This window comes from Dendrobates tinctorius, unplaced genomic scaffold, assembly GCF_039654945.1.
Source record: "Dendrobates tinctorius isolate UK_male_01 unplaced genomic scaffold, ASM3965494v1 ptg000196l, whole genome shotgun sequence".
NCBI classification, from domain to species: Eukaryota; Metazoa; Chordata; class Amphibia; order Anura; family Dendrobatidae; genus Dendrobates; species Dendrobates tinctorius.
This window is the reverse complement of record NW_027361863.1, coordinates 8569490-8592175: the sequence shown is the minus strand read 5'-3', so window position 1 is coordinate 8592175 and position 22686 is coordinate 8569490. Positions and strand designations below refer to the sequence as shown.

The 22686-nt window shown below is 43.0% G+C and overlaps 1 protein-coding gene and 1 long non-coding RNA gene across 2 annotated transcripts in view; one reads left to right on the top strand and one right to left on the bottom strand.

Moving 5' to 3' along the window:
* The first annotated feature begins 2594 nt into the window (after nucleotides 1-2594).
* The window catches only part of UBTD1 (ubiquitin domain containing 1), a 79072-nt gene continuing 58980 nt past the window's right edge, over nucleotides 2595-22686 (top strand). The window contains exon 1 of the mRNA XM_073552856.1: nucleotides 2595-3286. Within this exon, the coding sequence (XP_073408957.1) occupies nucleotides 3205-3286 (82 nt within the window). The 5' untranslated portion in view covers nucleotides 2595-3204. The remainder of the gene's footprint in view (nucleotides 3287-22686) is intronic.
* LOC141056060 (uncharacterized) lies at nucleotides 14678-17316 on the bottom strand. Its single transcript, XR_012221575.1, has 2 exons — nucleotides 16650-17316; nucleotides 14678-15403 (listed from the first exon to the last, which is right to left on the bottom strand). It is a non-coding gene; the product is annotated as an uncharacterized lncRNA (long non-coding RNA).

Genomic DNA, 22686 nt, shown 5'->3' with positions numbered 1-22686 from the left:
TTCTGCTGGTGCAGTCACTGTGTACATACATTACATTACTGTTCCTGAGTTACATCCTGTATTATACTCCAGAGCTGCACTCACTATTCTGCTGGTGCAGTCACTGTGTACATACATTACATTACTGATCCTGTACTGATCCTGAGTTACATCCTGTATTATACTTCAGAGCTGCACTCACTATTCTGCTGGTACAGTTACTGTGTACATACATTACATTACTGATCCTGAGTTATATCCTGTACTATACACCAGAGCTGCACTCACTATTCTGCTGGTGCAGTCACTGTGTACATACATTACTGATCCTGAGTTACATCCTGTATTATACTCCATAGCTGCACTCACTATTCTGCTGGTACAATTACTGTGTACATACATTACATTACTGATCCTGAGTTATATCCTGTATTATACCCCAGAGCTGCACTCACTATTCTGCTGGTACAGTCACTGTGTACATACATTACTGATCCTGTACTGATCCTGAGTTACATCCTGTATACTCCAGAGCTGCACTCACTATTCTGCTGGTACAGTCACTGTGTACATTCATTACATTACTGATCCTGAGTTACATCCTGTATTATACCCCAGAGCTGCACTCACTATTCTGCTGGTGCAGTCACTGTCAATTTTATCTGTGTCTTTAATAAAGATTTACGTTATTTCCATTTATCTTGGATGCTTATGCACTGTTTGTTCGGTTGCTTCTTTATATCTAAGCGCTGCCGTCTACCGAACACAGATAAATCCGCATGTGATCACCGAACCGTGTGGATTTACCGCATTCAATACATTTCTATTGATGTAATTTCCGTTGCGGAGACTAATGTCCCGAATGTCGCGCTGCATGTCCGTCTCTCCAGGTGAACCACGGGCATCTCTGGACGCAGAGTGGACATGGGACTTCTAGAAATCCCATCCGCTATGGTGTCACATCTGCCCGCTGTGGTTTTGACGCTCTATAACTATGCAGCGTCAAACCCGCAGTAATTACTCATCGTGGACACTTACCATTAATGTGTGATTAGTGAGGACGTGGTGCAGAAGTGGAATTTTTCCACGAGTGGACAGTGGGACTGCGGAAAGTTCGAGGGGTGGAATGTCATAATGTTGCCAGTATGGGGCCCAGAAATTCCTCGTGGTTCCTCCACGAGGTTCCTCCGGATCCGCTCATTCCTCAACCACGAAACCACAAAAACACTAGTGCATGCTCTTATCATCTCCCGCCTCGACTACTGCAACCTCCTACTCTCTGGCCTCCCCTCTAGCACTCTGGCTCTGCTCCAGTCCATCCTACACTCTGCTGCCCGACTAATCCACCTGTCCCCCTGCTATTCCCCAGCCTCCCCCCTATGCCAGGCCCTTCACTGGCTTCCTATCGCCCAGAGGCTCCAATTCAAAACCCTAACCATGACATACAAAGCCATCCACAACCTGTCTCCTCCATACATCTGTGACATGGTCTCTAGGTACCTACCCGCACGCAAACTTCGATCATCTCAAGATCTCCTTCTCTACTCCCCCCTTATCTCTTATCCCACAACCGCATACAAGACTTCTCCCGTGCTTCCCCCATACTCTGGAACTCCCTGCCGCAACACATCAGACTCTCACCATCAACGGAAACCTTCAAGAAGAACCTGAAGATCCACCTGTTCCGACAAGCCTACAGCCTGCAATGATCCTCGGTCTACTGAACCACAGCATGACCTGCTCTATCCTCTCACCCTCACCCATCCCTGTAGACTGTGAGCCCTCGCGGGCAGGGTCCCCTCTCCTTATGTACTTGTGTGTCCCTTGTCTTACACATGTTTATTGTACTTGTCTATATTTCCCCTTTTCACATGTAAAGTGCCATGGAATAAATGGCGCTATATAAATGCATAATAATAATAATAATATGAGAGTGGTGATTTCTCCAAAGCACAGGCCATCAATTTGTCAGTCCTGGACTTCCCATCTAATGTCTGATTATTAGTGGGGTTCCCCTTAACCTTTCAGCGTTGCCTAAACTAGAACTTCAGTTTTTTTTTCCCCATAGTTTTGCAATTCCCTTTTCTCTAACCATAGTACAGGTACAGCTGCGGGCACGAGGCGGATATATAAAAACTCTCACTTGCGAGGATTCTTTTTATGTTACGGAACACAGAATCGCCCGCGAGTTCCGCGTCACTAAAAATACCTCCTGAGTGAAGGCGGTGGTTGCATTGGGCGAGGCCAGTTTCACCACAAAAACCAATATAAGATGCCCTCACGCTCTCTGGGCATGTACTGATAATCGCAGCCCAGTGAAACCTCCATGGTCAGCACCAGGCTCCTCCAGCAGAGGCTTATCCTGAAAATAACTTTTCTTGACCAGTCAGCCCAGCAGAGATTGCAATCTGCTGAGAGCACAATACCAGTCCTCCTGGGTTCTTTACCAAGGGAGGACACAGGAGATCTCCTCTAATCTCATTCAAACACAAGACTTCCCCAGCAGGACCTTGTTGCCCCCCCCACTCATCCCAGTGATCCCCTGCCCCCACCCTGGCATTATGTGTAGGGGGATCACTGACCCTAGATTACTGCAGAAGATTCCTTTTAGCCAAGAGGATTAGATGAACAGGACTAAAAGCACAACAAGGAAGGGGGGAGAGAAAGTGGTGCTTGCTGCAGGGAGAGATCAGTGCACACACAGCAGGAGATGTGATCAGTGCTGCAAGGGTTAACCTGCATGTAAAGCCAGGGAGGAGAGTGCAGGACAAGCTGAGTGTCTGTGTCACATGCTCACCTGAATGGGGAGGAGTGAGAGGTGGATCTTTTTTTTTTTTTGCAAAGGGTAAAGAAACACTTCCCAACAAACAAATAACACAAGCTCTTTATTTGCAAACAAGCAGGAGGCTGTGCACTGGGAAGGGACTGGGCTCAGCAGGACTGGCTGTGACTAGTGGAGCAAGGAAGCTGCAAGCCCAGGACATGTTGGCAGGATTGTAGACCCTTTGTGGTGCCCTCCTCAGTGCTGCTGGCAGAGGAGAGAGCAGGAAACTAGTGACATGAAGAAGGGAAAAGTTTCTGCAGTCTCTGTGTCCAGGAAGTAATATTTGCCTGTCTGGAACTGCTGTGGTTTTTTATTTTTCCATTTGCTACTGATCAAGCTAAGAGCACTGGAGTACTACTGGACCCAGCTGTGCATGGGGATTTGCTGACTCCAGTTCGGCCATGGGAGGCTGCATGGGAAGACCGAGGGCTGAGAACCAAGGATCCCAGTCCAGGGCCTCTGCAAACACTCGCAAGAGAGCAGGTATGTAGGATTTCTCCATGTGCCTGCAGTTCACCCCAACGTCCACTGGGTGGCGCTGATATTTACCCCCTAAGCCTTATTACATTGTATCAGGAACTTCTGCTTTGATGAAATAATCGAATTGCAACATTGGTTTCAGCTGTGAAGTTACCAGGATACTGAGGTGTCCTTGGGTTGGATTGTTGTGTCTGACAAGATCTACCAAGTGGTAATCAGACATATCTACCATTAAAGCTGCCATGATAATTTACCATTTTGGAGCAATCTTTTGATAAGGTGTGAATACCTAATAATAAATAATGAGCTTTATGTTACCGGAACATTAAATCTGAAGTCTATTTTACCTGCACTTAGATGGCCGCTATTGCTTTCTGCTATCAGCCATTTATTTATTTCTTTTATGCTTAGGGAGAAACAAGCCTCCATGAAACTAATGATAAAAACCTGTAATTCTCTCTATATACATGTATGACTATTATCAGCTCTCTAAAAGTTTTGGCCCCAATTCAGCAAGGGGTTTTTGGCAGAAAGTTTCTTGAAAGATTGCAAACTTTTAAGATCTATTCCACCAGTTCTGGCCAATTCCTCTAAAGGGAGCGTGGTGAAGCCGCCGTCTAATTCATCATATTTTGTGCCACAAAGTTGCCATACGTTACGCCCACAACGTTCCCAGGCGCCTGGCTGGAATATCATAGCGCTGTTTGTAAAATATGCCAAATTCGGTTAGCGGATTGCGTCTCGTTAATGAATCTGACGCGTTTTTACTTTAACATTGATGTGCAAAATTCCAATCTCTGTACTTCTAGGTTCAGGAGAAGTCACGTGGCCCCTTTTTGGATAGAAAATTTGAATGAACATTTGTGGAATGGACACAAAGATCAGATGAATGTAATTGTATGAGATTTTTAAAAAGTTACTGAAAAACAGTAAATGAGATTAGAATGTCCATAACCCGTCTGTTACATCCCTCCATGCTCCAGTGGCCTCTATTGACCTCCTTGCATCAGTAATGTTCTGTACATGCGCTCATGACCCATGGATGGTCTCCCTCTCATGTCTTTTTCCATACATGCAAGACTCGCCGCTGAGTTCAGCGATTGGCTGCAGGGGTACTGTACTGTAGACGTGATGCAACTTCTGCAGCCATGTCAACAAAGACTGCAAAGAGGAAGCGCAGCAGCTTCTACACGTGAGCCTTGCCTTCAGGCCGGGTCTACCCTGTGGCCATCCTTTCAAGGGTACAACCTCCTCCTTGTGTCTAGATGGAGCTACTGACTTCCAGCAAGCCAACTGCTTAACACTAGTGATGAGCGATCATGTTCTGATATGGTGTTATCCGAGCGTGCTCGTGTGCTAACAGACCGCACGAAGAATATGTTCTACTCCCTGCGGCTGCATGTCTCACGGCTGTTCAACTGCTGCAACACATGCAGGGATTACCCGTTAGGCTATCCCTGCATGTGTTGCTCCTGTAGAACAGCCGTGAGACATGCAGCCGCGGGGACTCGAACATATTATAATTTGAGCATGCAAAAGTCACTCGGCTAGCCCCTGAGCATGCTGAGATAACACCTTATCCAAGCACGTTCGCTCATCACTACTTAAAACATATCAAACTAGGTGGTTGGTGGCACCAGGTAAATCTGCCATTGATTCCTCTGCCAAAATAAAATAAATTCATATACTTCAGATAGCGGTCAGCTGTTCAATCAGTCAACAGCTATTACTGTCATCCCCCCCCCCCATACAGGCGCTGGCAGTGACTTATCTCCTGTTCGGTGGCCACGTCGGAGCTCATGCCTGAACTGCCCCGCAAGACGGGATTCTGGTGTATGTCTACTACGTTTGTCAGTCTCCGATAGGCGTACACGGCTGACAACGATGCACGCTGACTGTCGGCACCATTATAGTCTTTGGCCCCATCAGCTCATATGCCCGAATCCCGTTTTGCTGGCGGTTTGGACGTACGCCCCGACAGATGCCTGAACACAGGGTGAAAGTTCCCCTTAAGGCAACAGCTCAATCACACTCTCCTCTGGCATAAGACATGGGGGGGGGGGGGGTGTTGAGACCAGGGCTGTGGAGTCGGTAAGCCAAACCTGCGACTCCGACTCCTCAATTTCCCTTACACCGACTCCGACTCCCACACATATTGCTTATATTTAAGTGAAAAATTTATTGTAGTACAATGTGAACCTCAGACATTTAATCATTTTTATGATCCAATAATCAAGATATTTAGATAGAACAGAATATATATTGGTGTACTACCCGGTTTTCATTCTTTTTGGTACAGATACGATATGGATAGACAGATATGGATAGATAGAGCAGATTTCTAATCTGCTTTTGCTATTGAAAACATTATCTATGAACTCAAAAACCTTTCAGGTGATGCAGTTTTTTAAAAAGATGATCAGCTTTTGCAGCTGAAAAACGTATCCTCAAAAAACACGGGAAAAACGCTGTGTGTGAATGTAGCCTTAGATCAGGAATAGAACAGCCATTTATAGGACATTTCATAACTTTCCCAAACTCCTATGAAAAAATATTCAGCACATCCTGCATTGAATTACTGTACCCAATTTATTATATATTTTAGGAGTCGGTCCATTTTATACCGACTCCAACTCCGACTCCACCAAAATGAGCACCGACTCCGACTCCGACTCCACAGCCCTGGTTGAGAAACCTATACATAGGATATTGGGCCTGGCCTGTCAAGCCGAAATTGGCAGGTTTGGCCACAATTTGTTTCAAAGGATTGTCCTCTACTGGAAGACCCCCCCCCCCTTTTTAATGCTCTATACTAAGTAAATTGGAAAAACCCCTTCCAGGTTGGGGCCATTCCAATTTCTGCGCCCCTTGCGATCTCGCTGCAGCTTCCCACATGTCCTAAATTATGTGCCGAGATTGCCATTGTTTGGTGGTTTCTAAACTGGGGTCATTCAAATTAGTGGACAACCCCTTTAATATGTTTGGGCAGCAGAATATGATTTGACATAACTTTGCAGGCAAATTAGGCAATTGACCGGACCGGCTGGGTCGGGGGTATGCATGGGTACTATGATATCGGACCATCATTAGAGGCACATAATGGCCCATGGTGACTGATGCCCAAGGGCCTACTGATGCCCAAGGGCCTACTGATGCCTCAAGCCAGTCAGCACATTTTTACATGTGGAATTGCTGCATAGGCCCCAGTTCTGCAATTGTATGCCGATATTCTACGTGTCAGTCATGAATGTAATGTAGAAGACCTATGTAAATTGGACTGGACGTGCAATGGTGGCATGTCAGCGCCCCTAGGCTGCTTCTTCTAAGACCACGTTCACACATTCAGTATTTGGAAGCCAAAACCAGGAGAGGAAAAGTGTAATAGAAACTCGTCACCACTTTTGGAATTTTTCACTCACTCCTGGATTTGGCTTACAGATAACTCATGTAAAATACAGAACGTGGCCTTACATGCACTGTCGGCATGACACAAACCATAAACCCATTTCTTTAGTGGCTGCGGCCGGGTACTGCAGAACCAACAATACGATGTCGCTAAACTGAAAAAAAAAAAGTGTCCAACTTCTTTAGACACTTATCCTAAGCATTTGTTTTCTCCACATTATTTTGTGGGAAGCCTGAAAAAACATGTAAAATATAAAAAAAAAAAAAAATTAAAAATGCTGCTACAAATAAAGTGGAAGTTGTGGCAAAAATCCGAGTTTGTTCACAAGCGCTGTTGTTGTGTGGTGGGTTTTTTTTTTTTTCTTCTCGTGCAATTTTAGAGGTAAAAGATGCTTTATTTTAAAGTGCCAGCAAAGTCACTGAGGTTACTGAAATCTCACACATTTTTCCTTGAGTGTTTTTTTTTTTTTTTTTTTTTTTCTTTTTTAACAATCAAATGGTTTATTTGAAGTCTGCAGCCTGTGAATCATTTCAGCGTTTTTCATCCATTTAAATGCATGGGGTAAATACATAAAAAAAGTTGTTGTTTTTTTTTTTATTTTTTTTCTTGCTAAAACTGTTTTTTTGTTTTTTTTGGTGCATAGAATCATAGAATCATAGAATCATAGAATCGTAGAGTTGGAAGGGACCTCCTGGGCCATCTGGTCCAACCCCCTGCTCAAAGCAGGATTCGCTAAATCATCCCAGTCAGATGTCTGTCCAGCCTCTGTTTGAAGACTTCCATTGAAGGAGAACTCACCACTTCTCGTGGCAGCCTGTTCCACTCATTGATCACTCTAACTGTCAAAAAGTTTTTTCTAATATCTAATCTGTGTCTCCTCCCATTCAGTTTCATCCCATTGCTTCTAGTCTTTCCTTGTGCAAATGAGAATAAAGTTGATCCTTCTACAATGTGACAGCCCTTTAGATATTTGTAGACAGCAATTAAGTCTCCTCTCAGTCTTCTCTTTTGCAAACTAAACATTCCCAAATCCTGCAACCTTTCCTCATAAGACAGGGTTTGCAGACCGGTCACCATTCTGGTCGCTCTTTTCTGAACTTGCTCCAGTTTGTTGATGTCTTTTTTAAAATGTGGTGCCCAAAACTGGACACAATATTCCAGATGAGGTCTGACCAAAGAGGAGTAGAGGGAAATAATGACTTCACGTGATCTAGACTGTATGCTTCTGTTAATACATCCTAGAACTGCATTTGCCTTTTTTGCTGCTGCATCACACTGTTGACTCATATTCAGTCTGTGATCTATTAGTATACCCAAGTCTTTTTCACATGTGCTGTCACTTAGCCCTATTCCTCCCATTCTATATATGCTTTTTTCATTTTTATTGCCCAGATGTAGTACTTTGCATTTCTCCCTGTTAAAAACCATTCTGTTAGTTACTGCCCACTTCTCCAGTTTATTTAAATCTTTTTGAATCCTCTCTCTCTCTTCTCTAGTATTAGCTATCCCTCCTAGCTTTGTGTCATCAGCAAATTTAATCAGTTTACCCTCAATTCCTTCATCTAAATCGTTGATAAAGATGTTGAACAATACAGGGCCCAGGACAGAGCCCTGTGGTACCCCACTTGAGACATTCTTCCAACTGGATGTGCAGCCATTTACGACCACTCTTTGGGTCCGATCACTAAGCCAGCTATGAATCCACCTAACAGTTGCCTTGTCCATTCCATACTTAGTCATTTTTTCAATAAGGATTGTATGAGAGACTTTGTCAAATGCTTTGCTGAAGTCAAGATATACTATATCTACAGCATTTCCTTGATCCACCCAATCAGTGATACCGTCATAGAAGGAAATTAAGTTAGTCTGACATGACTTATTAGTTACAAACCCATGCTGACTCTGTTTGATCACTTCATTCTTATCCAGGTATTGACTTACATGTTGTTTAATAATTTGTTCAAAGATCTTTCCTGGTATAGAAGTCAGACTCACCGGCCTATAGTTGCCTGGGTCCACCTTCTTCCCCTTTTTGAAGATAGGAACAACATTTGCTCTTCTCCAGTCTTCTGGCACTTCTCCTGTTTTCCAAGAATTTTCAAAGATTATGGAGAGTGGTTCAGAAATTTCTTCTGCTATCTCCTTCAGTACTCTGGGGTGTAATTCATCTGGACCTGGAGACTTGAATTCATTTAGGTTAGCTAAGTGTTTCCTCACTATCTTTCTGTTTATAGATATCCTGGATTCTTCTATTCCCTTAATAGGACAGTGAATAACAGTTGGTGTTATATTTCCTTTCTGAGAGAAAACAGATGCAAAATAGGAATTTAAAAGTTCAGCCTTCTCAACATCCTGTCTTACCATTTCATCATTTTCATCCTGTAAAAATCCTATAGCATCTTTGACTTTTCTTTTACTTTTGACATATCCCCAAAATCCTTTATTATTGCTTTTGACATCTCTTGCAAGCCTCAATTCATTTTCAGCTTTAGATAATCTGATTTGTGCCCTGCAGATTCTGCAGACAGCATTATATTCTTCTTTAGATATGCCTCCCTCTTTCCATTTTATAAATATTTTTTTCTTCCTTTTTAGCATGTGCTTTAGTTCTGTGTTCACCCATCCTGGTTTCCTTAAATGCTTCCTATTCTTCCATCTTTTCGGAATTGTTAACAACTGTGCTTTGAGAATTTCATTTTTCAAGATTTCCCATCCTTCCTGGACATTTTTGTCTTTAAGGATATCCAGCCATTGGATCCCTCCAATTATCTTTCTGAATCCCTTAAAATCTGCCTTTCTGAAATCTAACCTTGACGTCTGAGTCTTCACAGGTCTTCCGCCTCTAGTTATCCAAAATTCTAAAATAGCATGGTCGCTACCTCCTAGGGTTCCAGCCACTTTTACCTCCTCAACCATTTCCTCCCTGTTTATAAGGATTAGATCCAAGGTAGCAGTTCCCCTTGTTTTCTCCCCTACCTTTTGGAAGATAAAGTTGTCAGCAAGAGAGGATAAGAATTTCCTTGACCTGTTAGTTTTGCCTGAGAGAGATTCCCAACAAATGTCTGGATAGTTGAAATCTCCCATGACAACTATGTCATATTTTTTGGAGAACTTGGCCATTTGATGCATAAAGAGTTCATCCATATCTTCAGCTTGCACAGGCGGCCTGTAGTAAATGCCTACAATGGTGTCCTTTCCATTGTTCTGTCCTTGTATTCTTACCCAAACAGTTTCCACAGGACTCCCAGTCTCTGAAGCTTCAATCTCTGTGCAGATATACGCGTTTCTAACATACAATGCAACACCTCCTCCTCGTTTATCAAGTCTGTTTCTTGCAAATAAGTTGTATCCTTCTAGTCTTGTATTCCAATCATGTGTATCGTCCCACCAAGTTTCAGTGATTCCAATGACATCATATTTCTTTTCCTGTGTTAGTAGTTCCAATTCTCCTTGTTTGTTGCCCATGCTTTGTGCATTAGTATAGAAACATTTTAGTTTGTGATTGGTTTCTCTTTCTCCAATATTTTTATTAATTAGATTCTTTCGTCTTTGTTCTTCCTTTCCACTTCTATTAGCAGAGTTCTCAATAGCATTTGTCAGGTGTATGGCTTTTTCTGGTCTTTTGCTTCCCTTCCCATGTTGTTCTAGTTTAAAGCTCTCCTTACAAGTGTAGCAAGGCGACTTCCAAATACATGCTTCCCAGTCTTCGTAAGGTGCACCCCATCTCTAGCAAGTAGTCCATCGTATAAGTAGTTCACTCCGTGATCCAGAAATCCAAATCGTTGCTGACGGCACCATCGACGTAGCCAGTTGTTCACCTGCAGAATCTTATTCCACCTCCTTGTTCCATGGCCTTCCACTGGGAGGATGGAAGAGAAGACCACCTGTGCTCCCAGTTCTTTCACTTTCTTGCCTAAGTCTTCAAAGTCTCTGCAGATGGTTTCCAGGTCGTTTCTTGCGGTGTCATTTGTCCCCACATGTAGTAGCAGGAATGGGTAGTCATCTGTAGGTCTGAAGAGCCCTGATATCCTGTCAGACACATCTTTAATTTTTGCACCTGGAAGACAACACATTTCTCTTGAAGTTATATCCGGTCTGCAGATAGCGGCCTCTGTTCCTCTCAACAGGGAATCCCCCATGACCACCACTCTCCGTTTCTTCTTCACAACATTTTTCTTTCTCCATCCAGGAGGACTCTGAAGGCGTACAAGGTTGCTGTTTGTTGGCAAAGTCTTATCCTGATGTATTTCTTCAATGTTTTCCTGCGTGAGAGCCTGGTACTGGTTTCTGAGCAGTATGGGTGCTGACTGCCTCCTGATCCTCCTGCTTCTCTGGGTCACATGTCTCCATTCCTCTGTTTCTTCAGGTGCACTTCGAATTTCTTCTCTTTCTGTAACATGAAGAGATAATTCTGCTCTGTCCAAGAACTCTTCACCTTCCTTAATGATCTTCAACGTAGCTAACCTCTCTTCCAGATTTTGCAACTTTTCCTCCAACAGGGACACAAGCTTGCATTTGTGGCATGTGAAATTTGGCTTTTCCACTGGTAAGTCTGTGAACATGTAGCAAGAAATGCAGCTCACCAAATGGCTCCTGGCCATTTGCAGAGAAATCAACTGCAAAAACTCAGTGTGCGCGTATCCTTAGCATGTTGGAAGATGTTTTTTATTTCATCTTTGCTATCCTCTGATTGCACAGTGCTTGGTTTGGGCGGATTCCATAAGGAACAGCTTCAAAGATGTGACAAGTCTGGTACTTTTATTTATTTATTTTTTTTCTCAACAAATACTTTTAAAATCCTGAAGCGGACAGAAAAAAAAAAATTCTCAAGACTGAAGCTATGAATAGCTACGATAAGTAGTTTTTAAAATATAAATGAAGCGCAATATTTAACACTCTGAGATACTTGGCGCGAATGACTCCTTTGATGGTAATTAACCTTTTTAAATGTAAGGGTGACCCGTCTGTATGACGTCCACATCTTAGAGAGGAGTCTGGATTTGTAGGTTTCTCTTATTTCACGTACGTGTGGATGACGCTTTACATACCGTCCCTTTAAAGACCTTTAGCCAGAACTAGAAGTGCGACTGTAGATAGCAGGATCACGGTGACGACACATCTCTCTGCGTATTTCCACTGTCCCGCCAATGATCGAGCGTTACTTTATCGACGGAGCGTTCGCTTCATGTTTTTTCGCCCTTTCCTTCTAGTGATCCTTTTTTCACCCTTCTGTTACATAAGTGCTCAGTGTTACTTCTGGTGTTGTTTGCTCGGTCACTTGGCAACGGATTGCTGGCTGTTGAGTTTACTAGAGGCCAAAGTGCATACAACTAAAAAAAAAAAAAAAAAAAAAAAACTACACAGTCCTGTACTGAAGAAGAGAGAAATCACGACTTCAAATAATTTATGTCCTTAAAGGGGTTGTTCGGTACAGCTCACTTTTTCACCTGGATGAGAGTGGAATCGATGAGGATGGGTGCACACGTTACGACAGGTATGTGGAGGCGCGCCAACATCCGTCGGCGCTGCTTGCCTCCCTAGGCGGACGTGAGCGGCACTGAACAACACTTTCTAAAGGAGCAGAAAACTAAAGTCCCCGTTACACACAGCGAGATCGCTGAAGCATGACAGGTTTTGTGACGTAACAGCGACCTCGCTACGTGTGACACATAGCGGCGTCCGCCCCCCCGCTGCGATATCGCTGATCATGCTCGAATGTCATTTTTTGATTGTTGGTGTCCCGCTGGCCAGCATGCATCGCTGGGTTTGACGCCATAACAACGACGAGCGACCTCGTTGGCGACTCAGAAGCACGCCTATCGAGTCGTCAGAATAGCTGCTGAGTGACAAGGTCCCAACGACCGCCGAGGTCGTTATACGGATCGCCGTATCGTTGCTGCTTCGTTGAGTAGATCTGCCTGTTTGGCAGCTTACTAGCGACCATGTAGCGACGCACCAGCGATCCTTACCAGGTCGTATCGTTGTCGGGATCGCTGGAGCGTCGCTATGTGTAACGGGACCCATAGTCTCCAAGTTCCATAAATGACACCTTGCTCTATGGATCTGCAGATAATATACTGAAGGAGTCTGATTTGCGATCTGTGTGATGTGGACGCCTTAAGTCGGCGATACGCTTTCTGTAGCCATTTCACCCTGTACCATTACAAATGAGCACACTCCGCAGTTCATTTGGGAGTGGGAAATGAGCGGTTGCCAAATGCCTGGCATCAGATTTATCAGAGCAAATGGTACAGCAAGTTGAAAGCGGATATGGCCGATCCCGCCAGAAATGGCGAATTTTGCCTTTTTTCATGTGCAACTTTTGGCACCAGCAACGCAATCTGACCCATGACCTGAAATGTATCCTTCTCTCATCAAAACGTTTTGAAAATGTTTATTAATCACATTTTATCATATCATTATTTTATTTTTTTTTCCCACTGGGCTCAAATATTGGAAGACACTAGTTTTTAATATAACCTACTCAAAAAATGAATACACCAAACGGAGTCCAAAACATTAAGACTCAAATAAATTTATTACATAATTACCAATGAGTATACAGAACCAGACATGGTAACATACCATAATTACAGAAAAATACATGTAAAAAGGACAAAGTGAGCACTCCTTGAAAAAGCCACGGTGGGCGAAACGTACGTTGGAGGGAGCCTGGACACATTGAGCCACACATTACGGGTATATATGATTTGGATTTATATATAATTCTTGCGCATCTTTTATGCACTTTGTTAGGAGCTGATTTTTCAGCCCATATATATTATGCACTTTATTATTATCCTCATCATTTTTGTATGATTATTTATTTATAGTGCTCACTTTGTCCTTTTTCATTTGTATTTTTTACATGTATTTTTCTGTAATTATGGTATGTTACTATGTCTGGTTCTGTATACTCATTGGTAATTATGTAATAAATCTATTTGAGTCTTAATGTTTTGGACTCCGTTTGGTGTATTCATTTTTTGAGTAGGTTATTGTATTTATTATGAATATCCATTTATGACTTATTATTTGGTGAATTTTTTCATTTAGTTGTTGGCTTACTAGTTTTTAATATGTTTCGAGTTCGTTTCTGAGTTCGTTTATACGGCTATCTCCTGACCTGGGAATGGAACGAGAAGTCTTTATTAAAAAAGCAGTCCTCCTCTTCCTCCCATCGGTTTTAATTCTCAATATATAGCAGTCAACATATTATACAGCACTGTGTACTTACAATTGCTCATTTTGCCTTTCTACTCAGCTAATTCTTCTCTTTTTCCATTAAGGCCCCGAGATCGCTGTGTGTGACGGGGATCAGCGACTCCTCCTCCTCCCCCCCCCCCCCCCCCCGCCACCGCCGGGTATCGCTGATCGTCCTGGGCCGTTTTTTTGATCGCTGGTCTCCCGCTGGCCAGCGCGCATCGCTGCGTGTGGCAGCGAGAGGTCAGCGACGCTGCACGCTGGTTTCTAATGTAAACATCGGGTATCCAGGAGCCACGGCTCCTGGATACCCGATGTTTACATTAGAAACCAGCTTGTTCGCTGGTCCTGATCACTGAAGGGGCTGTCTATTGATGTCGTATCGTTGGTGGGATCGCTGGGACATCGTTATGTGTAACGGGGCCTTTAAGATTATTACATCATGTGACTAGTTAGAGCTTAGAAGGGTTCATGTAGAAACAGGAGGTCAATTTTCCCTGTATGAGTCCTCAGTCACTGCAAAAGTCTCCCTGGCAGGATGGAGGAAGGAGCAGCTGGGTCAGGAGGTAAAGAAGGAGAATGATAAATGCAGGGACAAGAGACTTCCTGTTTCTACATAGAGCTGAGAAAAGGGAAGAATTAGCCAGGTAGAAAGGCAAAATGAGCAATTGTAAGTACACAGTGCTGTATAATATGATGATTGCAATATATGAAGAGGATTAACACTTTGATGGGAGAGATTCTAACGATATGTTGACATTTTGAAACAAAATAAGAAAGGTAACTTAGAACAAAAACTTTTTTGTTTGCGGGACAGTTTGACAAACAGAAACGAACAGTCCAGCAAGGTTTCTTTAATCCATGGTTCTTTCCATTAGGCTGGAAATGATGGGCCAGAATAATGCTTGGTTTCAATCCTGTAGCCTGAGCAGAGATGGTAGGTTTCTGCTGTATGAAGCTGCCTCCCATCCAGAGACGCATTATGGGGTTCACAATCTTGAGAATTGTGGCTCTCTTCCTTGCTGTTGCTCCCTGATATTGAATACCGATATATTGTACTTTTTGCCAGATGTAGCAATGTCAGCCATGTCTTAGCAGTGGTCGGAGGCATCCGTGATAGGCACAGCATTGATGGGCATAGGCTATAAACCTGGTCTTAAACCCAAGAGAGTTTCCTAGAGGCTTTACGTGTTCAGTCCATTTTTCATAGCATTTAGCTGATATCTAATACAAAAAACATTGAAGATCACATTATCACATTATGAAGGAATATCTTACATGGCCAGCCTGAGGAACTAATAATGTTGCGCAGCCAAACGCTGCTTGGTCTCTCTGTCTCAGGTCTCTGCTTCCAGCTGTACGAACGATGTCCCGTCATAGACTCTGTACAGATGGCCGTTGGGAGAACTCGGAACGGTCATGTCACCACATTGCTGTTTGCATAGAGGACGGATGCCGGAACTGTCTTCAACGTTGTACTTGTCTGGTCCATAGTATCAGATTTGAGCATCCTGTGAAGTTGAAAAATAGTTCTTGTGAGCGAGCACATAGGCTAAGACTTAACATCCTTTTGCTGGATGGGCATACAATTTGCTAGTCTGAAGATGTGACCGCTGCAGTCAATAAATGGTTTCTGAAATGATCCACTGTAGTCTGTGATTGGCTGCAGCGGTGACGAGTTCCTATGTCATTTCTGAGCAGGAAGCGGAGACTGGTGGGGAACAAGGAGTACAGGAATGAGCACTTGTGTTAGGGTTTTTACATCTACTGATACTAGTGTCATGGCGAGGCAGAGTGGGCTGCCACCTTTATCGCTGTGTGGCCGTGTACTTGGAATCTTGCATCGTTTGGAAATCCCTCTTGGCCTTGGACTTCACCTGACTCATTGTGTGATTTGTATTAAGGGTACTTCACACATAGAGAGGTCGCTAGCGATATTGCTGAAACGTCACAGGTTTTGTGACGCAACAGCGACCTTGTCAGCGATCTCGCTACATGTGACATATAGCGGCGACTGCCCCCCCCGATGCAATATCGCTGATCGTGCTCGAATGTCCTAGGGCATTTTTTTGATCGTTGGTGTCCCGCTAGCCAGCATGCATCGCTGTGTTTGGCGCCATAACGACAACTCAGGGACGCAGGCGTGAGTCGTCAGAATAGCTGCTGTGTGACAAGGTCCCAACGACCGCCAAGGTAGTTATACGGATTGCCATGTCATTGAGTAGATCTGCCTGTTTGACAGCTTACTAGCGACCATGTAGCGACATATGGGCGGCACGGTGGCTCAGTGGCTAGCCCATATGTCCTGGGTTCAAATCCCACCAAGGACAACATCTGTAAGGAGTTTGTATGTTCTCCCCGTGTTTGCATGGGTTTCCTCCGGGCACTCCGGTTTCCTCCCACATTCCAAAGACATACTGATAGGGAATTTAGATTGCGAGCCTCATCGGGGACAGTGATGATAATGTGTGCAAACTGTAAAGCGCTGCGGAATATGTTAGCGCTATATAAAAATAAAGATGATTATTATTATACCAGCGATCCTTACCAAGTCGTATCGTTGTCGGGATCGCTGGAGCGTCGCTATGTGTAACGGGACCCTTAGTCCTGTTAAACTTGCCATTATTTGACAATCAAAATCAGGTTTCGTGCCTTTATTCTAGAGTTTGTGTATGAGGGTCCATCTCAAATTCAAGAGTTGCACAGGTAGACACCTAAGGAAAGCTGACCCACTCCTCTTTGGCATACGACTCCTACCTTCTCTTTTCCTTGCGTGCCTTGCCGTAGTCTGTATACACCTATCTTCTTTCTTTTTTCCGTTCTTTTCCTTCTTCTGCATGCTCAAATTTTCATCTTTAGACTCCCTTCATCAAGTTCATCTTCTCGTCAAGCAGAAGTCCACTGGCCCTCACCTTCAGAGATGTGTCCTTTGCCTACCAAGTCCTGCGGCCACCGCTCTCCCTTCTGTGCTCATGGCTTCATCTCTGCACACACCTTCCCTGTTTTGATGCTGATGATTGATGGCGTCGGTCATGATCTTTCTGCGCCGATGATATATTAACAGTTAAAAGATTAGCCAAGCAGTAAGATCATGCATCCATGTTGTCCTTCGTCGTCATCTATAGATTATAGAAGTACAATGTCCGCAGTCATCAATAGTTTATGGAGCTCGAGCAACATAAATGTGTTCTCAATCGATAGTCCAGAGTGCAGAAAGATCGTAAATAGTTTTTTTTTTTTTTTTTTTAATTTTTTTTAATCGCTATGTGGCCATAATAAGCGGCCTGGAAAGGTCAAGAGTAGATGGTCAATGGAGATAATACTTGAACCACACCTGGTAGTCTATGTTCTGTACTATGCAGGTATTGGAGAATGGTAAAAGCTATTAATCACTGCATAAGTCTTTTGTGTGCCCATAATGGTTATGAACGGTGGCACCTGGAAGGTCTCAAGTTACCGATGGGACACAATGAATGTTGACTTTTTTCTTTTCTCTTCTCGGTTAGCTTGACGATTCGGCTACAATACCTTTGGTTTCCAGCAGAAGACTGTCTTGTCCTCTGTAGGACTGGCCATGAAAGCAGTTTGCCTCATCTTGAAACATTTATTTTGCTTTGTTATATAGCGAGTGTTAGGCCTCTAGATTACTAATAATGCCGATTGATTCAGAGGGAATTTGAGACCAGTCTCTACTCATTCAGTATGATCAATATATGTGTCTAACGACTAGGATGGCAGTCAGTCATAAGAGGAATAGGTAAAGATAAATCTCCCCAGTGGGATAATGCAGGTTGCTTGTAGATAGTGGTGAGCGAGTACACTCGTTGCTCGGGTGTCCTCCGAGTATTTTGGCGTGCTCGGAGATTTAGATTTCGTCGTCTCAGCTGCATGATTTGCAACTTGTAGACAGGCTGAATACATGTGAGAATTCCCTAACAAACAGGCATTCCACACATGTATTCAGCCTGTCTACAAGTCGCAAATCATGCAGCTGAGACGACGAAATCTAAATCTCCGAGCACGCCAAAATACTCGGAGGACACCCGAGCATGCTCGGGAAAACCAGAGCAAAGAGTATACTCGCTCATCACTGCTTGTACAGTTGTGGCCAAAAGTTTTGACACCCCTGCAATTCTGTCAGATAATACTCAGTTTCTTCCTGAAAATGATTGCCAACACAAATTCTTTGGTATTATTATCTTCATTTAATTTGTCTTAAATGAAAAAACACAAAAGAGAATGAAGCAAAAAGCAAAACATTGATCATTTCACACAAAACGCCAAAAATGGGCCTGACAAAAGTATTGGCACCCTCAGCCTAATACTTGGTTGCACAACCTTTAGCCAAAATAACTGTGACCAACCGCTTCCGGTAACCATCAATGAGTTTTTTTACAATGCTCTGCTGGAATTTTAGACCATTCTTCTTTGGCAAACTGCTCCAGGTCCCTGATATTTGAATGGTGCCTTCTCCAAACTGCCATTTTTATATCTCTCCACAGGTGTTCTATGGGATTCAGGTCTGGACTCATTGCTGGCCACCTTAGAAGTCTCCAGTGCTTTCTCTCAAACCATTTTCTAGTGCTTTTTGAAGTGTTTTGGGTCATTGTCCTGCTGGAAACCCATGACCTCTGAGGGAGACCCAGCTTTCTCACACTGGGCCCTACATTATGCAGCAAAATTTGTTGGTAGTCTTCTGACTTCATAATGCCATGCACACGGTCAAGCAGTCCAGTGCCAGAGGCAGCAAAGCAACCCCAAAACATCAGGGAACCTCCGCCATGTTTGACTGTAGGGGCCGTGTTCTTTTCTTTGAATGCCTCTTTTTTTTTTTTTTCTCCTGTAAACTGTATGTTGATGCCTTTGCCCAAAAAGCTCTACTTTTGTCTCATCTGTCCAGAGAACATTCTTCCAAAACGTTTTAGGCTTTTTCAGGTAAGTTTTGGCAAACTCCAGCCTGGCTTTTTTCGGGGTAAGAAGTGGGGTCTTCCTGGGTCTCCTACCATACAGTCCCTTTTCATTCAGACGCCGACGGATAGTACGGGTTGACACTGTTGTACCCTCGGAATGCAGGGCAGCTTGAACTTGTTTGGATGTTAGTCGAGGTTCTTTATCCAACATCCGCACAATCTTGCGTTGAAATTTCTTGTCCGTTTTTCTTTTCCGTCCACATCTAGGGAGGTTAGCCACAGTGCCATGGGCTTTAAACTTCTTGAAGACACTGCGCACGGTAGACACAGGAACATTCAGGTCTTTGGAGATGGACTTGTAGCCTTGAGATTGCTCATGCTTCCTCACAATTTGGTTTCTCAAGTCCTCAGACAGTTCTTTGGTCTTCTTTCTTTTCTCCATGCTCAATGTGGTACACACAAGGACACAGGACAGAGGTTGAGTCAACTTTAATCCATGTCAACTGGCTGCAAGTGTGATTTAGTTATTGCCAACACCTGTTAGGTGCCACAGGTAAGTTACAGGTGCTGTTAATTACACAAATTAGAGAAGCGTCACATGATTTTTCGAACAGTGCCAATACTTTTGTCCACCCTCTTTTTTGGTGTGGAATTATATCCAATTTGGCTTTAAGACAATTCTTTTTGTGTTTTTTCATTTAAGACAAATTAAATGAAGATAATAATACCAAAGAATTTGTGTTTGCAATCATTTTCAGGAGGAAACTGAGTATTATCTGACAGAATTGCAGGGGTGTCAATACTTTTGGCCACAGCTGTAGACTGTGCAGCTTGCAGAGTTTTACCCTATAAAGGTAAACAGATCTTAGGCACTCGTGCACCAAATGCATTCTGCTACTTTTTTTTTTTTTTTTTTTTGAAGCAAACGTATGTAAAGATGAGAGAGAAAATAAAAATTTCCTCCAAAAAAACAACCATAACTTTGTTATTTATTGTTCAGTATGAAACATCATATTGTAAGCACCGTACCTTGCAATAAAACTACACTACAGGTATCCGTGCATCCTACTTTAGTAACCATGAAGAATTGATCTGATTTTTTTTTCCACATACAGTAATATACATTTCACTTTGCTTAAACAAAAATATAAATTATAAAATACAAATGAAGGTAAAAAGAAAAATCTTTCTCCTGCATAAAACGAGGCCTCATAGAGCCACTCTTGTGGAAAAAAAATAAGGTGAAATGAGGGCAAAAGGGCCCGAATCATTATTTCATTTGGTTTTTGTTTTTTGTTTTTTTTTTTTTTTTTTTGTTTGGTTGGTTTTTTTCCCCTCTGTTTTCTCTTTTGAACCAATTCTTCTTTTAGTTTTGGACTTTTTTTCAGTCTTCTTTTTTTTTTTTTTTTTTTTTTTTTTTGTATTCTACTTTGATTTTTTTTTTTCCTTTTTTAAAGGTTGACCATTGTGGGTGAAATGTGGAATTTTCAGCTGATTGGTCAATTGCAACTTGTAGGGTCTGTGCACACGTTACGGATTTGGCTGTGGATCTGCAGCGGATTTGGCCCTGCGGATCCACAGCAGTTTTCCATGCGGTGTACAGTACCAGGTAAACCTATGGGAAACAGAAACCGCTGTGCACATGCTGCGGAAAATTCTGCGCAGAAACGCAGCGGTTTATTTTCCTCAGCATGTGAATTCTTTGTGAGGATTCCGCAGCGTTTTTACACCATTTCTAGGAATCCGCAGGCGAAATCCGCACAGAATCTGCATGTAAAACGCAGGTCATTTTACCTGCGGATTCTGCAGAATTTGCGTGGAAAAATCCGCAATGGAATCCGCAACGTGTGCACCACACCCATAATAATTTGCAACAGTCTTTTGCTGTTCTTCGCCTGGAGGAATTTAATGTTCACTTGAAAATTTTGTGACATTTTTGCGGAACAAAAAAAAGTTAGACAAACATAAAAAAAGCATTTTGGACTTTATGTACTGCTTGCATCATTTTCAAGAACTTGGTGAAAAAAAGTTAAATAACATGAGAAAAAAAGTGATTTTAAACAAAACAAACCCAAAAATAATGAATTTGGACCAAAAAAAGGTTTTTGTTTTTTTTGCGCTTGGTCTTTCAGGGTTTATAGTGGGTTTTCCACCATAACCATCTTTCATCTACCAATTGGTGTAGGGTACAAATATTTGGTAACTGGAGCCACCACCAATCTTAGACCTGGTTTCGCACGGTATGTTGCCGTATCCTACCCGTCTATATCCGTATACCTTCTGTGTGGATGACTTTGTTACTGCATAAAGAGGCTTCCCCCAACTTCAGGGTATATGTAGGCTGTGTATATACACCTGTATACCTAAACAGTAGGATATGTCTGTTTCTTCCAGGAATTGGACCACTCTTGTCCACAGGTTGTGTATGGCTTTGCAGCTCTTCTCCATTTTCATGAATCGGGCTGCAACATCAAACACCCTATTAACAATGTGTTTACAACCTCTATAAAAAAAATTATTTAGGATTTTTGTGCTGTTCACTAAATAAATACAAATTATCTCCTATCCTTAATAGAGGAGAACTTCCTGGGGGCCATAACGATGCCAAGGCGAGCCTTAAGTGGAGTGAAGAGAACTGGCGCTTGCTCGGCGTCTGCACCACTCGTGGACCATCAGCAAGTTATAGTCTATCCCATGGGTAGATGGGGGATAACTTTTTTTTTTTTTTTTTTAATATTGATTCAGTATGTATTTTAAAGGGTTATCTACTACTGGGAAAACTCCTTCTTGATCAAAACGTTTGTCCCCCATAAAATAATAAAGGCTATACTCAACTCCCGTGCCGGTATCCTTCCCGCGTTGTCGACACTTGCTCTCCCCGGGGCTCTCGTGTGATGGTTGTGACATGTAATCCCGATGCCCAATCGGCATTGACGTCAGTGTCCCCGCCTTCGGACAAATCGAACATGAAGAGGAAGTCCGGGCTGCAGCTGATCTCACTTCCTCTTCCTGCTCCATTTGACAGGAGGCGGGGACAGTGATGCCAGCACTGATTGGCTGCCAGGGTCACGTGTCAGAACAGCAGCCTGGGAACCCAGGGAGCGGAAGTGTTGACACCGTGGGAACAGTATCAGCACAGGAGGGGGAGTATAAGCTTTTATTATTTTTGAGGGGGCCAAGCGTGGGGTATGACAGGAAGTTGTCCAAGTAGTGGACAACTTTAAGTAGCTAAAACCTGCAAATCTGATATTTTAGATGTCTTTAAAAAAAAATAAAAATTGATAGTCTATGAATTTCTGGAAAGTGACAACGATCGGACTCCAAGTAGTTTTGCAGCTGTCTTGTTACATTCCACATAACAGGCAATAACGTGTTTCCTCTACATCTGTATCGGGTAATGCACCTGCTTCCAGAATGTACAGAGTGTTCCCACCCAAAGTAAAGCATCAGCTCTTCATGACCTCGCATGGAGCTTAATAGTTAAAGATCTGTCCTAGTGCAACCATAAAAATACCAGTCTTGTAGTAATCAGATGTGCAAGCGCTGAGAAATCAAGGTTTGAAGACAAATGCAAATTAGATGGGAAGTGCACTGGGGGCGTGCCAAATCGCTGAGCGCTTAGACCCTCCCTGTGCACTTTCAGGCTGATTTTCATCTGATAAACAAGCTTGATATCTCAGCATTGGCACATCAGATCACCACAAGACAGGTATCATTTTTATTGTTGTGCTGGAACCTATACTGGCACACCATTAGTTTTGGTAGTAAAACCTCCTGGAAGGTCTATTTAACTATTTTTAAAACTTTGTAGATCTTGGAAGAAATGGTGTACAGGATTCTCTATTGGTTTTAGACATAAATGCAAAGTGCAAGCTACATCACAT